The sequence below is a fragment of the Bos indicus genome, chromosome 11, assembly GCF_029378745.1.
Source record: "Bos indicus isolate NIAB-ARS_2022 breed Sahiwal x Tharparkar chromosome 11, NIAB-ARS_B.indTharparkar_mat_pri_1.0, whole genome shotgun sequence".
NCBI classification, from domain to species: domain Eukaryota; kingdom Metazoa; phylum Chordata; class Mammalia; order Artiodactyla; family Bovidae; genus Bos; species Bos indicus.
Window position 1 is genome coordinate 25,815,919 of NC_091770.1, and position 21,556 is coordinate 25,837,474.

General features: G+C 40.8%; 1 protein-coding gene across 2 annotated transcripts in view; it reads left to right on the forward strand.

Annotated features, from left to right (window-relative positions):
* Positions 1 to 7,506: 7,506 nt before the first annotated feature.
* The window catches only part of PLEKHH2 (pleckstrin homology, MyTH4 and FERM domain containing H2), a 106,622-nt gene continuing 92,572 nt past the window's right edge, over positions 7,507 to 21,556 (forward strand). For both annotated transcript variants that reach the window (XM_070798573.1, XM_070798574.1), the window contains exons 1-2: positions 7,507 to 7,628; positions 15,782 to 15,911. In XM_070798573.1, coding sequence (XP_070654674.1) covers positions 15,789 to 15,911 — 123 coding nt within the window. In that variant the 5' untranslated portion in view covers positions 7,507 to 7,628; positions 15,782 to 15,788. The remainder of the gene's footprint in view (positions 7,629 to 15,781; positions 15,912 to 21,556) is intronic.

The window sequence follows — 21,556 nt, forward strand, 5'->3', positions numbered from 1 at the left end:
AACCATTAGTTCAAAATGCTGTTGCCAAGTCATATCATATTATTTCAACCCACCTCTTCAACAAGACATTGCCTCTCTCCTGTTCCTACATATGTACTGTGCTGTGCTTAGTCGCTTAGTCGTGTCTGACTCTTTGAGACCCCATGGACTGCAACCCGCCAGGCTCCTCTGTCCATGGGGATTCTCCAGGCAAGAATACTGGAGTGGGTTGCCATGCCCTCCTTCAGAGGATCTTCCGAACCCAGGGAAGATTGCTCTCATTTTTACATTTCCCTTGCTCCATCTGTACATTTCTGTTCACCTCAACTCTTCAGATTTTCCTGCTGTGTATCTGCTACCTTTCAAACAAATGCTTCATGCAAGCTTCTGATACCCATCAAAAACTTTAGGATTGTACTTTATTCAGTTCAGTTCAGTTGTGTCCGACTTTTTGCGACTTTTTGCAACCCCATGGACTGCAGCGCGCCAGGCCTCCCTGTCCATCACCAACTCCTGGAGCCTACCCAAACTCACATCCATTGAGTCGGTGATGCCATCCAACCATCTCATCAGTGGCACTCAAATACTTCTTCAGTCACCTTGCCAGATTCCTGAAACAAAACAATTGCCATTGTTCCGAAGGCAATGATTTTACAGTTATCCCAAGGCACATAATAAGGTCCTCATAATGTGTCTTTTCTCTAATTGTCAGTGTCAGGGGATGTTGTGGTCCATTTCCTTGTGTTTTTTGTTCCTTTTCTTCTGACTTAAGCTGTCCCTTTATGCAATGTCATAAGAGAGGGAAACGTTTAGTTATTAGCTGTAGGGAGAATCTGAACCAGAATGGCTGCCTCTGCCTCCTAGGTACTGACTCCAAATACAAGAAATCCTCTGTTCACATTTAATGCTTGCTTATATGGTTTGGGTCACTGTTTTCCTGTGTGACTTTTATGTGTAGTATCTTTTCTTTTGAACTTCATGGGTCCTGACCAAGTCATTGCTGACTACCCCTCAATCTGCTCCCACGGTCTGCACTTCTTTTCACTTGCCTTAATATACTGAAAGTGAAATTTGCTCAGTCATGTCCAACTCTTTGTGACTATATAGTCCATGGAATTCTCCAGACCAGAATACTGGAGTGGGTAGCTGTTCCCTTCTCCAGGGCATCTTTCCAACCCAGGGATCAAAACCGGGTCTCCCACATTGCAGGTGGATTCTTTACTAGCTGAACCACCAGGGAAGCCCAAGAATACTGGGGTGGGTAGCCTATCCCTTCTCCAGAGAATCTTCCTGATCCAGGAATCAAACCAGGGTTTCCTGCATTGCAGGCAGATTCTTTACCAATTGAGGTACCAGGGAAACCCTTAAAATAAGTGACCCACAAAAGAACCCACCTGCCAATGCGAGAGACCTAAGAGATGTGGGTTCTGTCCCTGGGTTGGGAAGATCCCCTGGATGAAGGCATGGAAACCCATTCCAGTATTCTTGCCTGGAGAATCCCATGGACAAAGTATCCTGGAGGGCCCCAGTCCAAGACAACTGAAGTGACTTAGCATGCACACACGCAAAGCTCTGCCTTAGCTCTTCTCTTTTCCCTCTGTGCACGCTTGTCCTCTCTGTGGCCTTACCAGTGCCCATTAAACTCTCACTTCCACAAATCTTGGCCTTGGCCTGGCCTCACCTACAAGCTGCTGCTCACACCTGTCTATGATAGAGGAGGCCCGCTCACCCAGTGAGGTGAGATTAAAGAGATCCTGCCTTCATTCAGATCCAGAGGACTGAACAGGCCATTATGCCTGGGCACTGGAAACACACCCTGGCAGGCCATCTTCCTGCTGTCTCCCTGGTTCTAGGGACACTTTGAGGCACAGAGTTTGCTGATTTCTTGAATTGCAGGTAAACAACATGGGGTGCACTCAACATTGTATCCTAGTCAGCCAATAAGCTTGATCCTACAAGCCCTATTTTTTTCCTTCAAGCTTCTCCTTGTCTTTTGTATATTTCCCCAAGTGCTGGGAATTCTACTTTCTGAAACGGAGTTTCCAGTATCTCTGTTCCAGAAGCCATCTGCTCATTCTAGTGGCATCAGTATCTCCTTTCCCCTTGTATCTTTTAGATTTTATGTGCAGTTAGATTAAAGAGACAGACTCTTCTTCCCTAGTATTTACCCAGTTTCCTTATCCCTGCTTCCTTCAACCTCTCTGCTCTTACTCCTACTATGCCAAGTGGCTTTATGGTCAGCAATCCTTCTGCAATTTACAAAAATCTCCCCTCTGTGCAGATTACCTTGAAATGTAAACCTAAACCCAAGCCTTTGTCCTCAACTCAGCCTAATTTTCTCCTGGCTCTCTCCTGGCTATTTCAAGGGCAGCTCAGGTTGCCCTTGGCTCATCCAAGCCAGATCTCATTCTTCTTCCCCTAAACTAATTCTTTCTTCTCCTTGCTTCTGGACCATCATTTCCCAGTTACTCATAGCCTCCCAGAGCCTCACATCCGTAAGCCCTAATCAGTTTTCAGAACTTGAAGATTCAATTTCTTGAAAGAAATTGAGATGCAGTAGCAATGGCACCCCACTCCTGTACTCTTGCCTGGAGAAACCCATGGATGGAGGAGCCTGGTGGGCTGCAGTCCATGGGGTCGCCAAGAGTCGGACAGGACTGAGCGACTTCACTTTGACTTTTCACTTTCATGCATTGGAGAAGGAAATGGCAACCCACTCCAGTGTTCTTGCCTGGAGAATCCCAGGGACGGGGGAGCCTGGTGGGCTGCCGTCTATGGGGTCGCACAGAGACGGACACGACGGAAGTGACTTAGCAGCAGCAGCAGCAGCAGCAGCAGAGATGACTGTGAAGCCAGAATTCCCGGTGCCTCTACTTAATGTCTGTACAACCTTGGGACAGTTACCTAAACTGTGCCTCAACAGACCCATCTCTCAGATGGGAATAACAACTGTACCTATACTACAGGATTGTCATGAGACTATATACACTAAAGCACTTGGAATAGCGCCCTATGCATTGTTCAGTTCAGTGCAGTTGCTCAGTCGTGTCTGACTCTTTGCTACATATTTGTTTACTGATTTTTATCTATTCCACCCATGGTGCTGCCTGCATGCTCAGTCGCTTCAGTTGCATTTGGACTCTTTGTGACCCCATGGACCATAGCCCACCAGGCTCTTCTGTCCTTGGGATTTTCCCGACAAGAATACTGGAATGAGTTGCCATGCCCTCCTCCCAGGGATCTTCCTGACCAGGAATCGAACCCATGTCTCCTGCACTGCAGGAGGATTTTTTACCACTGAGCCAACAGGGAAGCCCCTATTCCGCACCCCCCAAATTTTTAATTCCCACCATGGCCTCCATTTCATTCTCCCACCGTGAGCATCCTATTTCAGATCTTCATTGAACTATTCTCTTAGCTTCTGAATTATTTCTCCCTCTGGCTATTCTCTCTAGCACACTAGATAGAGTTCCTAAAGTACAACTTTGGTCACCTACTGCTTTTATCCGTCATCAGCACTCCCCAGTTGTCACCACTTCTCACCAGGATAATGGAAATACATTGGATCCACTCTTGCTCTTTTCTTCTTGTTTTGGATTTTTTTGATGTGAACCATTTTTAAAGCCTTTATTAAATTTGCTACGATATTGTTTCTGTTTTATATTTTGGTCTTTTGGCCCCGAAGCATGTGGGATCTTAGCTCCCCAACCAGGGAGCGAACCTGCACCTTCTGCATTAGAAGAAGTGCTAACCACTGGACATCCAGGGAAGTCCTCACTCTCACTCTTTTCTAATCTGCTCTGTAACATGCCACATCTGATCTTATCACATCCTTGCTTTAAAAACTTGAGTGGATTCTCAGGGCTCTTGGAATAATGTCATAGCCTTACTACTCAAAGCATGTCCCTGGAGCTTATTAGAAATGCACAGTCTTGGTCCCAAGCCCAGGCTTACTAGTCTGAACACGGACTTTAAAAAGATCCCCATTGAATTTGGAGAAGCCCTGTTTATTCCAAGGCCACAGTCTAGCCCTCTTTCTTTCTGCAGCCTCCTCCTGCTCTACGCATCCCCTTGCTCCCTGTGCCCCATTGTCCCCCTGCCTCACTGGTCTTCATTCAGTCCTTCCTGTATCTCAGTTTCCTCCTCTCAGACCCCAGGCCCTGGCACCTATAGCTCCCACGAGTTAGGGTGCTCTTCTCATGATCTCTTCGTTTTTTGCCTGGCTTCGGACCTCAACTCAACTTTTATTTCTCAAAGCAGGACTTCCTGACTTCCAGATCCTCTAGTTCTTCAGTTGCATAGCACCTTGTGCTATTTCTTCAACATGCTTAATGCAGTTTGTAATTATATATTTATTTATGTGAATACCTAATGAATATGTGTTTCTCCCCTTAGAACACAATTCCATGAAGATAGAAAACATTCTTGTTTTGCTCCTGGTAATCTGGAACATTACAAATACTTAATAAAATATATATTTCTGCAATCTTTATTCATTCATTTAATGAATATTTATTGTGTACCTGGTGCATACATGCTAGATGCTGGGTATATGTTTAAGAGGGAATCCAGATAGTTTCTACTCTCATGGCACTTGCAGTCTGCTGCTGCTGCTGCTACATCACTTCAGTTGTGTCTGACCCTGTGCGACCCCATAGACAGCAGCCCACCAGGCTCCTCCGTCTCTGGGATTCTCCAGGCAAGAATACTGGAACGGGTTGCTATTTCCTTCTCCAACGCGTGCATGCATGCTAAGTCACTTCAGTCCTTTCCGACTCTGTGTGACCCTATGGACAGCAGACCATCAGGCACCTCTGTCCACGGGATTCTCTAGGCAAGAATACTGGAGTGGGTTGCCATTTCCTTCTCCATGCAGTCTAGCAGGGGGGAAACAGAAAATCAACTAATCACAAATAAACATAATATTACAACTAAGGTAAATACTATGAGACAAAGGTATGTAGTACCATGAACATTCATAAGGACTGATCAGAGATATTCTCCAACTGCTGCTACTAAATTAAAATGTAAAATTCAGCATGTATTTTTTAAAGAACAGCTCTACTGAGATAAAATTCACATAACATACAATTCACTCATTTAAACTGTACCCATCAATGGTCTCTAGTATATTCACAGAGTTGCACAATCATTACCACAAGTTTTAGAATGTTTTCATTATCCGAAAAGAAACCCCTCTCTCCTTGGCCTTCACTCCCATCCCTCTCAGCCCCTCATAACCACTAATCTACATTCTATCTCTATAAAAATTTGCCTATTCTGCACATTTCATGTAAATGAGATCACACAAAACATGTTTTTTTTTGTGACTGGCTTCTTTCACTTGGTGTAATGTTTTCAAGGTTTATCCATATTGTAGCATTTAAGGGTTGGAGAAGGCAATGGCACCCCACTCCAGTACTCTTGCCTGGAAAATCCCATGGACCGGGGACCCTGGTGGGCCGCAGTCCATGGGGTCGCTAAGAGTCGAACACAACTGAGCGACTTCACTTTGACTTTTCACTTTCATGCATTGGAGAAGGAAATGGCAACCCACTCCAGTGTTCTTGCCTGGAGAGTCCCAGGGACGGGGGAGCCTGGTGGGCTGCCGTCTATGGGGTTGCACAGAGTTGGACACGACTGACGCAACTTAGCAGCAGCAGCAGCAGCATTTAAAGGTACTTCTTTTCTTTTTATTGCTAAATAATATTCCATCATTCCATGTATTTTTCTTAGCACACCAGAAACAAGATGCTGTGTTCTCTACAGCCAAACAAATTCAGTTTGTCGTGTTTCTAGAAGAAAGTGACGGTAAGTAAATGTTGGCTGAGCCTTCCAAGGGTGGCAGCCGTGTTTAGAAAGCTTCTTTTCATGAGTGACTTTATTCACTCAGCTCTCTTAGTCTATTTAGTATTCTGACTCACAAGCGGAAATGATTCTATTTTGGCATTCTTTCTTCTCCTGATCTTAGCTCTTTGGTCTCTACTGACTTGCTGTGTTAAATTTTGCAAGTTACTTAAACTTTGTTTATTTAACTCCTGTGTGCTCTATAAAATAAGCCCAGTCCAGCCTGCTTGTTTGCCAAAGCTGTTTGGAGACAATTTTTTTCATATGATGTGCTTCATCAGCTCCCACAGAAGGCAAAAGGAATTTAGTGTGTGGGGGTAGTCTGGGACCCAGTCCAAAATTAGTGCTCATCTGGAAGAAATATGGAAGCCTGATGCTCACTTGCTGGCCTTTTAGTCTTACTCCTTTATTGCCTCCCCTCAATACAGCTTTGTAAATCTTTATCTGTTGTGTACTTTTTCTATATAAGGTGAGATAAGTTGAAGGAAGGAAAAGAAAAAAAGATTGTAGTGGAAAAAAGCTTCCTTGCACTTCCTATTGGCCAACTGTGAACCAATCAGAGTTATGTGTCTGACCTAGCTTTGTAACCTGAAGAAGGATTACCCTCAATATTCAGAATTCCCATTTTGTTGTTGTTGTTGTTGTTAACCCTGAGATTGGCCTTTCCAGACCTCATCTTGGGATGTAAAATCCAATTACATTAAAATGATCAGTCACTCAGGCTCCATGCTAGATGCCAAGGAGGATACAAAAAGAAAACAAATCCCTGGTTTCAAAGAGCTCACAGCCTAATGGAGAGATCAGGATTGGGCTTCCCAGGTGCTGCAGTGATAAAGAATACTCCTGCCAGTGCAGGAAATGTGGGTTTGATCCCTGGGTCAGAAAGATCCTCTGGAGTAGGAAATGGCAACCACTCCAGTCTTCTTGCCTGAAAAATTCTATGGAAATGAGCCTGTTGGGCTACAGTCCACAGGGTTGCAAAGAGTCGGACGCGACTGAGCATGTACACACACATGCAAGGAACTGTACACGAGGCAGAATGAGCTAAGTAGCAAGAAGAGTAAAAACCTAAATGCTCAGGGAGAAGAAACAAGAGATTATTGCTAGGTGGGGCGACAAGCATGCTTACATGCAGATTGTTTGAGCTGGGTCTTAGAGGATAGATGGACCATTTAAATGTGGACATAGGAAATAGTAGGTAAATGTTGCAAGTGGACTTCCTTGGAGTAGGGAAGTGCATAACGTCAGTCTTAGGTAGATGAAGGGCAGCTGTGAAGAATAAACCTGACAAAAGCAGGATGGAGGCCATGAACACTAAAGGATCTGTTTTTGATAACTTAAGCAAAAGGAAGGTCTTTTTCAGAGTGTACATCAAAACAGGACAGTTAACCTGACGAGAGGGTGAAGGATTGATTGGTATGAGGACTCGCTTCAGGCAGGTAGACCAAGCAAGAAGGAGCTGAGTCAGGGCAGAGCGAATGGAAAAGAGGTGAGCCCTACAACAGACTCGGAGCTCTGAGTGTGTCAAAGGCCAGAGATAGAAACTCCTGGACAGAACTCTCTCCTGGGATTAGGGACCGGGAGGGGTCAAAGTCCTGGCCACACCTCCTGGTGACGTCACAAGGCCGCCTGAGGCATCTGATTGGCTTCCACGGCCGCCCGTCCCTGGAGGAGGCGGCATCCCGCCCCTCTCTCCCGCCTGCTCGGAGTTTGGTATTAGGAGGGTGTACGCTAAGAACCCCAGGAACCCCGCACCAGACGTGGCCGGGACTACGGGCGGTGTTGCCGGGATCCGCGCGGAGGTAGGCACATGAGACAGGCCCGGAGCCGAAAGGCTACCCCAGAGATTCCGGTGCCCGCGGATGCCCGGGGGTCCCCGCCCTCTTTACAGCAAGCAGTCCCGGGTGGGCACGTCGCACGGAGGATGGGGGCGGCGGGCGGATCCGGCGGGCCGGGACCCAGGGGCTCGAGCAAGCTGGTACCGTACTCAACTCCGCGCTCCCCGCCGCAGTCCCCCGCACACCGCGTTGCTTCCACTGCTGCCCCCAGAACTGGGCTCTCGTGTGGGAGCGGTGGGTCGGCAGCTCCTCGCCCCCTGGTCTCCCTTGACATTTTGTTTGAAAACGTGGGGCCCACGTTTGTGGCGCCGCGCGGTTGGCCAGGGGGCGGACGGAGCTGTGGCGCGTCCGCTGCAGAGTAGCCCACGCAGTTTGAGATGCTGCGACTCGGCCTCGGCTTCTTGGGAGCCCCACTGCAACCTCGGGGGTGAAACTTCTCAAAACTTTAAAGAACCTTTTTCTAAACCTTGAGTTGCCAAAATGTCAGAGTGCCCTTAGGTAACCTGCCGTGAGACTGCACTGTCTCTAAAGTTTTTCCCCAACTTTTTAAAAGATGGGACGTTTGAGCCATAGATTTTGACGTGCAAAACGCCGTGGAAAGAAAAGTTGAAACATTTACGCTGGAAAAGCCTTAGTGCTATGCTACCTGCAGGTCACTGCTTTCTTTGTTAAAATGCCAGTTGCAAGCCTAGACCACACAGCTGTGTGTATCCCCAAGAAGCTATGGAGTGACGAGCACGGGTTCTAAGCAGTGCTACCAAAGGGCCGGCTTTGCCCAAGTGGTGCTGGCTGGCTGGTGGTCGGGAGGTTCCTTAAATAAGGCAAGCCTCGGTGCGGTCAAGAAAGACATCTTTTCTGCTTTAGGAATGGCTACCCCCCCCCCCCCCACCGCCCCCGCGCCGCCCCCTTCCCCCACCCCTCCCGCAGCACTACCAGTGCATACAGACACCCACACTTACCTGGCCAAGTTAATCTGTCCCTTAAGAGGAGAGAATTAAAGGATATGAGTGGGTACCCTGAGCTTCATCAGGGTAAGCCTAAATAGATGAATTCTTTATTTTCTTTTTCTTTCCCTCTAGGGATTTGTAAGAGAAACAGGAAGTCAAAGATTCAGAGAAAAGAGCATTCATTCCACAACTGTAAACAGTTCATTTTGTGTCAGTAAATGTTTCCAAAAGTCATTGGGGGTATTTGGAAAACAAAGACTTTTTCCTGTCCGCTGCTGTGAAGATAGATTAATTTTAAATTCGAAATCTAAAAATGTTATTTATTTAGCAGGTAGTCATAGCTCTCAAGGGGATTTCCTGGTGGCTCAGAATGTAAAGCGTCTGCCCGCAATGCTGGAGACCCGGGTTCGATCCCTGAGTTGGGAAGATCCCCTGGCGAAGGAAATGCAATCCACTTCAGTACTCTTGCCTAGAAAATTCCATGGATAGAGGAGCCTGGTGGGCTACAGTCCATGGGGTTGCAAAGAGCTGGACACGACTGAGTGACTTCACTTTCTTTTTTCTTTCTTTCTATGGCTCTCAAAGCTATGTATATTGTTAGACTCTGTAAAATCAGTAGTAATGGGAAAAGATGGTGACCGTTGTTCAAAATTAGAATCTTTAGAAAGCTGGTGCATTAACATAGCAGTTACTTTATATTAACTGAAATTACAGGATGAAATGAGGAAATCAGGTGTCTAGATCTCAGGACCATTAGGCAACCGTTAGCCAACCATAGGCCATTAGCCAACCAATCTATAGTTTTGGATTTTTAAAATAATGACCCTATTAATAAGGAATGCAGATATTAAATACCAATAATATTCCTAACATTTTGCTACTTCACTGTGAAAGTATGTAATTACATAACTAAAGAAACGAATAGATGTGTTTAACAGAATTTATTTGATGTGTCATTTTCATAGCACAGTACTCTTGGTGAAATATATGTCTGCTACTTGAGATTAACAATTAACTCTAGATTGAGTTAATGGTGGAATTCTTGGCAGGGATAACCACAAACAATAGATTATTAATATACATCCACTTAAACTGTTACTTTTTGTTTATTCATTTGTAAATATATACTCTCTATAATTGAGGTGTAATTCAGAAACCATAAAAGTTACTTTTTAAGTGTATAGTGCAGTGGTTTTTGGTGTATTCACAAGGTTGTGCAATCAACAGCACTGTGTAATTCTAGAATATTTTCATCACTCCACAAAGAAGCTCCCAACCCATTACTAGTTGATCACCATTGCCCTCTTTTCATAGCCCTTGACGACCACTAAGCTAACATACTGTGTCTTGAGATTTGCCTATTATATGAATAGAATCATACAATATGTCATTTTTTGTGTCTGGCTTCTTTCACTTGGCACTTAAGGTAATGTTTTCAAAGTTCATCCATTGTTGTAACATGTATTAGTGCTTTATTCCTTCTGTGGCTGAGGAAGATTCCACTGTGTGGATATACCACATTTTGTTTATCCTTTCATCTGATGATGGATACTTGGTTTGTTTCTACTTTCTGACTGTTTGAGTAATGTTGCTATTAACATTTGTGTACAAGTTTTGATGTGGACTTCTGTATTCAGTTCTCTTGAGTATATACTTAACATTGGAGTTACTGAGTCATATAGTGACTTTATGTTAAAACTTTTGAGGAACTGTTATTTTCCAAAGCAGTTGTACTATTTTTACATTCTCAACAGCAGTATATAGGAGTTCCAGTTTCTCTGCATCCTTACTGACACATGTTATTACATGTCTTTTTTATTACAACAGTTCTGTTTGGTATACAGTGGGATGTCACTGTGATTTTGATTTGCATTTTCCCTTATATTAATATTTATGATGTTGAATATCTTTTTATGTGCTTTTGTCCATTTGAATATATTCTTTAAAAAATATCTCTTTAGATACTTTGCTACTTTTTAATTGTGCTTTTTATTGTTGAGTTGTAAGAGTCCTTTTTATTTTCTGGATACAAGTCCTTTATAGATAATGTAATTAGTAAATATTTCTTCCCATTATGTGGGTTATCTTTTCACCTTCTTTTTTTTTAATATTATGTTTTTATTTATTTTTGGCTGCTCTGGGTCTTCATTGCTGCATGCAGTCTTTCTCTAATTGCAGCAAGTGGGGGCTACAGTCTAGTTGCAGGGGCTTCTCATTGCCATGGTTTCTTGTTGCAGACCCAGGCTCCAGGCTTGAGCTCACTAGTTGCGGCTCATGGGCTTAGTTGCCTTGTGGCATGACCAGGATGCCACCAGGGATGAAACCCGTGTCCCCTGCATTGCACAGTGGATTCTTAACCACTGGACCACTAGGGAAGCCCTCACTTTCTTGATGGTGTCTTTTGAAGTACAAAAATATTTAATTTTAAGTTAAATTTATCTATTTTTTTGATTACTTATGCTTTAAATGTTCTATTAGGAAACTGTCTATTCAAGATCACAATGACTTATGACTATTTTTTCTACTACAAGTTTAGAGCCTAAGGTCTTACATCTAGGTCTTTGATCCATTTGGGGTTAATTTTTGTGTATGGTATGAGGTGGGAAACCAAATTTATTCTTTCACATGTGGATATCCAATTGCCCAGTACCATTTATTTAAAAAGAACTTTTCATTCCACCTTGTCAAAAATCAGTTCACTCTGCATGTGAGGGTTTTTTTATTTGTGTATTTTAAAAAATGGATTGAATTGCTCCCTTCCCCTCAAAAAAGAAATGTTGCAGTCCTAACCCACAGTATCTCAGAATGTGATCTTACTTGGAAGTATGGTTGTTATAGATATATTTTATAAATAAAATAGAGTTGCTGTACACTATTATGTTAATTTCAGTATACTACATAATGATTTCTTGTTTGCATACATTATGAAATGATCCTCATAAGTCTAGCAACCATCTATTCCCATACAAAGTTAGTACATTAACCATATTCCTTATGCTGAATATTACATCCCTGTGACTTACTTGGTAAAGTGAAAGTTGCTCAGTCGTGTCTCCATGGACTATACAGTCCATGGAATTCTCCAGGCCCAAATACTGGAGTGGGTAGCTGTTCCCTTCTCCAGGGGATCTTCCCAACCCAGAGATCAAACACAGGCCTGCCACATTCTTTACTAGCTGAGCCACCAGGGAAGCCCAAGAATACTGGGGTGGGTTCAGTCAGTTCAGCTCAGTTGCTCAGTCATGTCCGACTCTTTGCGACCCCATGGATTGCAGCATGCCAGGCCTCCTGTCCATCACCTCACCAACTCCCAGAGTTTACCCAAACTCATGTCCATTGAGTCGATGATGCCATCCAACCATCTCATCCTCTGTCGTCCCCTTCTTTTCCCGCCTTCAATCTTTCCCAGCATCAGGGTCTTTTCAAATGAGTCAGCTCTTCGCGTCAGGTGGCCAAAGTATTGGAGTTTCAGCTTCAACATCACTCCTTCCAATGAACACTCAGGACTGATATCCTTTAGGATGGAATGGTTGGATCTCCTTGCTGTCTAAGGGACTCTCAAGAGTCTTTTCCAACACCACAGTTCAAAAGCATCAATTCTTTGGCACTCAGCTTTTTTTATAGTCCAACTCTCATATCCATACATGACTATTGGAAAAACCATAGGCTTGACTAGATGGACCTTTGTTGGCAAAGTAATGTCTCTGCTTTTTAATGTGCTGTTTAGACTTAGCAGCAGCAGCAGCAGCAGCAGGTTGGTCATAACTTTCCTTCCAAGGAGTAAGCGTCTTTTAATTTCATGGCTGCAGTCACCATCTGCAGTGATTTTTGAGCCCCCCAAAATAAAGTCTGCCACTCTTTCCACTGTTTCCCCATCTATTTGCCATGAAGCAATGGGACCAGATGACATGATCTTAGTTTTCTCAATGTTGAACTTTAAGCCAGTTTTTTCACTCTCCTCTTTCACTTTCATCAAGAGGCTCTTTAGTTTTTCATTTTCTGCCATAAGGGTGGTGTCATCTGCACCCACTGGGGTGGGCAGCCTCTCCCTTCTCCAGCGGATCTTCCCAACCCAGGAATCAAACCAGGGTCTCCCGCATTGCAGGAGGATTCTTTACCAGCTAAGCTGCCAAGGAAGCCCTTACTTGTTATATAGCTAATGTAAGAGGTTTGTGCCACTTGAGCCCCTTCACCTGTTCTTGCCCCTGTCCTTATTTCTTCATTTCTGTACTCGTAATTTTATTCTGTTGATCTGTCTATCCATCTATCTATGTATCTATCTTTATGCTAGTACCATACAGTCTTAATTACTATAACTTCACAGTAATTTTTGAAATTGTGTGAATCTTTAAGATCGTTTTGAGTATTCTGAATTTCTGTATGCATTACAGGATCAGCTTATCAGTTTCTGCAAAAAATGTAGTTAAAATTTTGATAGAGATTGCATTGAATGTGCATATCCATTTGCAGGTATTGCCATCCATACGAAGTCTTCCATTTCTTTAGGTCTTCTTTAATTTCTTTCAATGATGTTTTTTAGTTTTCAGAGTACAAATCTTGTACTTCTTTTGTTAAATTTATTCCTAAATATTTAATTATTTCTGATGCTGGTGTAAGTGGAATGTAGTCTTGATTTCATTTCTGGAGTTTTCCTTGCAAGTGTATAGAAAAACAATTAATTTTCATATAGTGATATGGTTTCCTGAAACTTTTCTGATATCAAACAGTTCTAATAGCTTTTTTCTTTTTTTTTATGGATTCCTTGTAAGTTTCTGTGTATAAGACCATGACATCTTAAAATAGAGATAGTTTTAGTTTTTCCTTTCCAATCTATGTGTTTTCCTATTTTATTTTCTTGTACTGGCCAGACCCTCCAGTGTGACACATTAGAAGTGGCGAAAGCAAACAGCCTTATGTTGTTTCTGACCTTACGCGGATCAGTCATTTAGAATTAAGTGTGGTGTTAGCTGTGGGCTTTCGTAGATACTTCTATATCAGGTTGAGGACGTTAACTTCTATTGCTATTAATAGTTTGTTGAATGTTTTTAATCATAAAATAATGTTGGATTCTGTCAAGTGCTTTTCTCTGTGTCTGTTGAAATAATCATATGGTTTTTGTCTTTTATTCAATTCGTATAGTTCATTACACTGATTTCTACTTGTTGAAAAATGCTTGTTATTTTTAAAGCTGTAGAAATTTTATAGTGGAACTAAACAGGTTATTTTAAATGTAGAGCAAAAATTAACCAGTATGAAATACTCTTCTTGTTACTTAAGACATAGAAGCTTCCCTATATTTCTGTGCAATGATAAGAATGGTTCAAGACTTAAGCATTTCAAGTCTGCTTTCTATTTTTAAGATTTCATCTGTATTTTCTTCTTTGTCTAGTCTAAAGCTAAAGAGGAAAGAAATGAAGTAGCAGTAGAATTGAGAAAGAGTTTGTGTGCATTGATAGTAAATGCTATTGTGAATAATGAAAAAGATCATTAATATGGTTAATATCCTTAGGGAAAATTCTAAAACAATGGGATGGGCTTTTAGAAAAAATGTAGAAATGAGGAGAACGATTACTTGCTCTACAGGAAGATTCCCTTTACATTATGGCTAGAATTTAGTAGCATCTGAAGGCTTTGAGATGACCAGGGGACTCTTAATGAAGTTGTAGCCTTTTTAGAACAACTTTGCTTATATTTACTTCTAAATTATTGAGTGGTAATATAAGTATTAATATGAAAGCTAATCTAAGCACAAAACAATATTTATGCTAGGAAAACAATCATTTGCAGGTTTTAAAAACTATTCTAGGTTTAAGAAGGGGTTATATTGCACGAAATATTGGGAAAATTAACTTGGTCAATTTGTGAAGCAGACATGTTTTTGAAAAACAAAAGAACAGAATAATATGCTTCAACTGCAGTTCTGTCCTGGGATTCTGAGTTTTGCTGTCATGTATAGTCCATGACTGAAGCGACTTAACACACACACATAGTCCAAGACTAGGGCTTGGCGTCTCCAGAAGAGCCATTCCTAATGCACATTTTGTCAGTTCGTAACAAGGGCAATTCAGAAACACATTATAAAGCCATTTACAAAAATGACTTGATGAAATAGTAACATTTAAAACTACATTTTCAACACCCAGAACTAGAAATAATTGTGTTTCCAAAATTGAGCAATAGTTTTTTGCACTTTAGAATTTCAAAATCTGTGCTCCTGCTTCTTGGCTTCCCCCTTACTGTGATTCTCCCTGGGAATAACCTCCTCCAAAAAAAGGTTACTATCATGGAATACCCTGATTCCAGATTTATTTAATGTAGGTGGTTCCAAATTTCATATTTATATGTTTTCTCTTCTTACACCAAATAAAAATTATTTAAACTTGGGCAGGGTCATAATACTTTGCCCAGTTAAATATGCCAAAGTGTTTTTGTTTTGAAAGATAACCTGGACCTGGACAACTTTATGGCGGTGGTACGTAATAATTATAATACAAATCTAAGTCATAATTAAAACACTGATATGAAGTTTCTTTAGCTTATTTTTATGCGGGAGACGTAAGAGATGCTGGTTCGATCCTTGGGTCGGGAAGATCCCCTGGAGAAGAGAATGGCAACCCACTCCAGTATTCTTGCCTGGAGAATCCCATGGACAGAGCAGCCTGCCAGGCTATAGTCCACGGGGTCACAAAGAGTCAGGCACAACTGAAGTGACTTAGCACACACACATACGATGCTACCAATGGAAGCAAAACTAATAATTTTGTAAATTTAATGTGGTAAAATCATAAACTGACAGATTTTTAAAAATCTTACCTGTTGAGCAGAGCTAAAATAATGACAGTACTCTGTGTGATACTATTATGGTGTCCAAAGTGATGTTAAGAGCAATATTTAATTTGTTCCTTACCTATGTGTGAGAAGAATGGTTCGTTATTGCTGAATTCCCCCTTTTTTTCTAGATTGCTGAGACATGGAAAGGTTAAGTTACACAGAAAGTTTCTCTCCTAAGTTCTTTCCATGAGTATTCACCAGGTTCTGGAATTTATCTTAGGATTCAAAACTTGCATTTAGATATCATTAGATGGTGGCTAGAATGTGTGCATTGGATGATTTAAAGAATTATCCTGAATGCTAATTGATAATATGCTGTTTGAATGCTTTCTTTCCTAGAATAATTATGGCAGAGCTTTCTGAGACAGAAGGGCCAGTAGATTGGAAAGAACGCTGTGTAGCCCTGGAGTCCCAGCTCATGAAATTTAGAGTTCAAGCAAGCAAGATACGCGAGCTCTTGGCAGAGAAGGTAAGCTTTTCTCCCTCACCTTTGTTAGTAAAACATCAGTTCTTTGGGGCCCATTTCATTTATATTAAGTAATCTCAGTAGTTTAGGAGGTAAACATTTAAAAAATAATGAATATTATTTAATTTTTTGTCAGGGACCTGATGCTCTACTGGGCATATTCTTTTGCTAGTTTTAGAATGGATTGGACATTAAGATAGAAAACACTTCTTTGCAAATACTGGTGGACTATGTAATAAAATAAAATTTCATTTTAATGTTATAGGATTTTTTAATGTATGTGTATAAAACCAATAGATTAATTCATTTGTTTATTCATTCAACAAATATTCATTGCAGTGTGTTTGTGCCAGACACTGTTCTTAATGCTACAGTTGCAAATCTGTGAATAAGACAATGCGTGTTGCTATTTCCAGGGAGTTTGGGTTCCAGCCCTGCAGTGTCCAGTGTGGCAGGCACAGCCACAAGTGGTTAGTGAACACTGTAGATGAGACTAGTTCAAACTGAGATGTGTTGGAAATGTAAACTACACACTGGATTTCAAAGATTTAGTTTGAAAAAAGAATATGAAATACCTGTGCAAAAGTTTTATACTGATTACATGTTGAAATGATAATATTTTGGACAGTAGATTAAATAGAAAATAGTAAAATTATTTACCTGTTTTTAACTGTAATATGGGTACTAGAAGTTTTGAAATTGTATATGTAACTCACATTATATTTGTATTGGCACTGCTGTCTGGATGGCTATATAAATGGTATTAATGATCGTTCAGAACTGACCAGGAGAACTTACAGGTGGTTTCATAAACTCTAGCCTGCATAATCCTTTTACAGTGGAGACCGGTACACATATCACATCTCTAAAAATCATGTTAAATCTTACTTCCAACCAAGAATCTCTTAGCACAGAAGAATTGTAATAAAATCCAGTGAAACACCGTTCCGTTTAACCTTTCATATTTATCCTCTTACATTTTTGTGCACAAGCAGCTTTTAGATGGAAAGACTAAAGTTACTCTATTCTCTTTGGGCTAGAGGGTGACCCGGTCATAGGTTTTGTGGAATGCATCCCCACTATCAATTTACTTTATTTATCACTATTAAAATAAAAATTATAACTTGGAAAAAAAAATCCCAGTTTGATTATCTCCAAGTTGGGAAAGCTTATCCTAACTCAGAGTCAGTGACTCATGCTTTACCTTTTGCTCCTCTCTCTGTAAAAATCATTTCCCAGGTTGTACTATGATTGTCCCCCATGTAATGATTTTAGCAATATCACTAATTATAACCTTGCTGCCCAGCCTCACTGGACACTTCCAAGTGTCCCAGTACCTCAGCCCTTCAGCAGTTGGCCCGCTGTTGACCACAGCCTCCTACTCAAAATTTTCTTGGTTCCCTTGGCTGTTGTACTCTCTTGGTTTCTTTATGGACTTTCTTTATAAGAAGTTATAAAAAGTTATGCTTATTTGGGTTCCAGTTAATTGACCTTTAAATTCTTAATGCCAGTATTTGTTTTGTTCTTCAGTAGGCTTGTCATAAGAAATTTCTTTGTGAGTGTCCATTTTGTAAATTTTAAAAGTGTAATTTTCTCTGTAAGTAAGATTGTAAATAGTTTTTGGTCGTTAATTTAGTTGCCAAATTTTCTTTTTTCTTTGTCAGTGAATAAAGATTGAGAGGAATATTATTTCAGAATTGCTGTTTTAGATGTGGTTTCTTTTTCTTCTTCTTCCTTTTTTTGGGGTCTTCTGTAATTTTATTTGTCTTAAATCCTTTGACAGATCTCAGAGATGGAATGATTCATATGTGTTTTATACAGTGGAAAGAGGATAAACCTGCCAAGTTACTCATGGCTTCCCAGTAAATATATTCAACACCAAAATAGGAATAACACTTTTTCATGATATTTTCTGTATTTTTCGCTATTTTTTTCTCTGGATTAAAATTTATTTTTGGTACCCACCCATAAAAATACCAAGTACTGGTATTAAAATAAAAATACCAAATATTGATTTATTATGTACTAAGCACTGTACAGATATGATTTATTTAGTTATTATAACAACCTATGAAGTAATAAGTTTTATTGTTCCCATTTCACAGGTTAGGAAACTCATGCTTACCATGTGCCAGGCAATCTTCTAAGTACTTTATTATGTTTTTAATCCTTATAACAGCCTATGAGGTAGATATTAATATTATTCATATTTACACAAGAGGAAGCTAAGGCACATAAAAGGTATTTACCTTAACTGAGTTCATGCTGAAGTGTAAATGATGAAGCCAATATTTGGCCAATATTTGTAAATAGGCATTTTGTTTTGGGGGCTTCCCTCATAGCTCACCTGGTAAAGCCTGCAGTGCCGGAGACCCCGGTTCAAATCCTGGGTTGGGAAGATCCCCTGGAGGAAGGCATGGCAACCCCTCTGGTATTCTTGCATAAGAATCCCCATGGACAGAGGAGCCTGGCCGGCTACAGTCAATGGGGTGGCAACAGTCAGACATGACTGAGCAACGAAGTGCAGCGTTTTGTTTTCAGAGCCTGAATGCTTAGCCATCACCCTATATGACATCTCTAACCTAGTTTTATTACCACGTTCCTTGCTTTCTCTGATATTCTTACCTACTCATCTGTTGTCTTTTCGGTCACACAACATATAAATCCTTCTCTGCTTGACAGCATATGTCTGTGTAAGTTAGGATGTATGTACGTATGTAGTAATAACAGTTTACATAATGTTACATATTTCTCAAAGCCAACCCTGTTGCGTTGCTTCTGCGTGCCAACCCAACTTGAGTCAAATACCGCGTTCCAGAGGCTGGTCTGTTCCCAGCTGTGATCTTTGGTTTTGTGTTAGAACCAGGTTGCCCCGAGGATTCTTCCTAATAGTTCTCTGTGCCTCCCCCCCAGATGGATGCAGGCCTAAAGCTGAAGATTCTTGAGAGAATACTAATTTGATTCCTCAGCTCTTTGCCAGAAATTCTGTCCAACTTTTCTTTTCTGCTACAGTTCTGGTTCTTGGTTCTGTCTTCTTGGCACTGATTATAGACAGCTAACACTAGGTGCCAACTCTAGATCCTAAGCCTTGACTACAACCATTAGCTAGCTTAAACCCCACAGTAACTCTATGAGGTAACTATTATTATCCACAATCTAAAGTTGTTGACATTAAGACTGAGAGTATTTGAGCAGGAGGCCCAATATCATACAGGTAACAAAGAGCAGAGTTGGCTTAAAACCTTAGATCTTTCACACTTTTTTTGTGATGCAGCTAAAAGAGCGCCTGGCATATAGAAGTAACTCATTATTATTTTCCTGTATCTTTCTGACTGGACACACTGGTTAAGCATACAAGGAGATGACCTAAAAATTAAAATGATTTTTTATTATTTAGACTATTTTATTTTATTATTTTAAATAATAATAAAAATAACTTTTATTATTTTAAACTAAAATAGTATAATTATAGATTGATAGACATCTTTCTGAATTTTTTAGCAAAAATGTGTGAGAGGATCTCTTCCTATAATTAAAGATGGATTTCAATTTTATATACCTTGTATATTTTGGAGATTAGGATTAGAAAAATACATGGGATCTTTTTAAACTATTTTTTTCACCCATTTATTTTTCCATTACAATTTCCAAGTAACTTTGAATATTGAAGCTTGTGAAGAAAAAGTCCTTATTGAAATCTTGGGCAAATCCTGCTGTAAGTGGGAGAGGTCTTTGGAGGAATTTAAGGAATGGTGTTGGAAATATCTCTAGTATGCCAAACATAAACTCTTCAGGGAAGCTGAGATTTAAGTAGTTTTCTGCTTTACAGTATTACTGGTTCATTTTCAGAGTCAGGGAGGGAAAGGGAAAGTTTATTTTTCAGTTGAAGTGAATGTTGTTTCCTATTAGTTAGATTTTCAGTGAAAGGAAAAAGGTGAAACAAATGAAGAGTTTTCCCTTTAGGCATCAGCATGGCTCACATAGCCTAATGCTGCCTTTATCTGATATCATTGCTGTCTGGCAGTTCCTGCCACTTGACCTTCCTCTTGTCAGTGTGATTTCCGTGAGGTGGTCTAGGATTCTCGTCTAGGAATAAGGAGTCCCTGGACAGCATTGTGTTTGCTTTCATATAACAGTCCAGTCAACACCACGGTTATCCTATTTAAGTCACACATGTCCTGTTACTCTTTTGCCCCACCTGATATTTCATAGCACATTCCCTGGTGGCTCAGATAGTAAAGAATCTGCCTGCAATTTGGAAGACCCAGGTTCAGTCCGGGGTCAGGAAGATTCCCTGGAGAAGGAAACGGTAACCCCCTCCAGTATTCTTGCCTGGAAAATCCCATGGACAGAGGAGCCTGGTGAGCTACAGTCCATGGGGTCGCAAAGAGTTGGACACGACTGAGCAACTAACACACAATGAAAATTGTATGTATAATAATAATAATGAGATTTTCAGGCTGATTTAAAGTTATTTTAAATAACTTTATTTTGGGGCTATTGATTGAGGCTATTTTCACTATTTTACATTTTATTTATGTATTTGGCTGCACCAGGTCTTAGTTGCAGCATGCAGAACCTTTAGTTGTGCCATGTGGGATCTAGTTCCCTGACCAGGGATCAAACCTGGGCACCCGCCTGGGCACCTGCATTGGGAGTTGCAGAGTCTTAGCCACTGGACCACCAGGGAAATCCTGAGGGTATTATTTTTGATAACAATTTTTCGAAAATGGTGTGTTTCCTTCTACAGTAGGTTTCTTGAGACCATACAGCTTAAAATTGTTCCTATTATGAATGTTAATGATTTTAAGTTACTAATAAAAGATTCCTAGGCCAAAAGAATAGAATACAAGGGACAAAAATACAGATGCTTCCCAGACAAGGATTTTGTGGTTTCATGTATCTGGGACTGATTTTCATTTGGTTCTGTATAACTATACACTGTGGGTGGAGTTTATAAATACCTAAGCAGCTGTGGTTCAACTAAAAGAGCACTAGGGATTCTGTGCATGTAGGCTCACATCCCATCCATGTCACTGGCTGGGGGCATTCGAAACACCAATTTCCTAATATTTCTAATTAGAATAACAATTTCTGTCTATGACATGGCTATGCAATAATGTATTTGAAAATTCCTGATTCCGGAACTCTAATTTTAATTCTTTTTATGTTCTCTTCCTTGAATTATCTTTCTTTCCTCTGAGATTATTTTCCACTTTTATGTTTGATTTTTCTTTTTCAGGTTGCAAGCTTTTCTCAAATGTCTGGTGATCTTTGGTGGTCTGTTTATATTTAAGGATGGGATATCTGAAAAGTTGACCAACAGTTGCGTATAAAATCACTGCTGGTTGACTATCAATATTTGCTTTAGAATGAGTGGGTCTGAGACTGCTTATTACACCATGAGCCCATAAATGCCACAGTTGTTGGACTAGAGCCCTCCAAGTAATTTATTCAACTTTATAGGAAAAGAACATTCAGTCTTTTAACAGGAAGTAAACGCTTAGCTGCTGCACATTCGGCACATGGGGATAAATGAGAAGGTTTCAGAGAACTAGTGGGCTCTAAGGGCCACATGTTTTCCATTAATACCCACTATTCCCTGCCCCACACTCACTTCCCCTGTAGGTCTTTGCAGGGTTGTACAG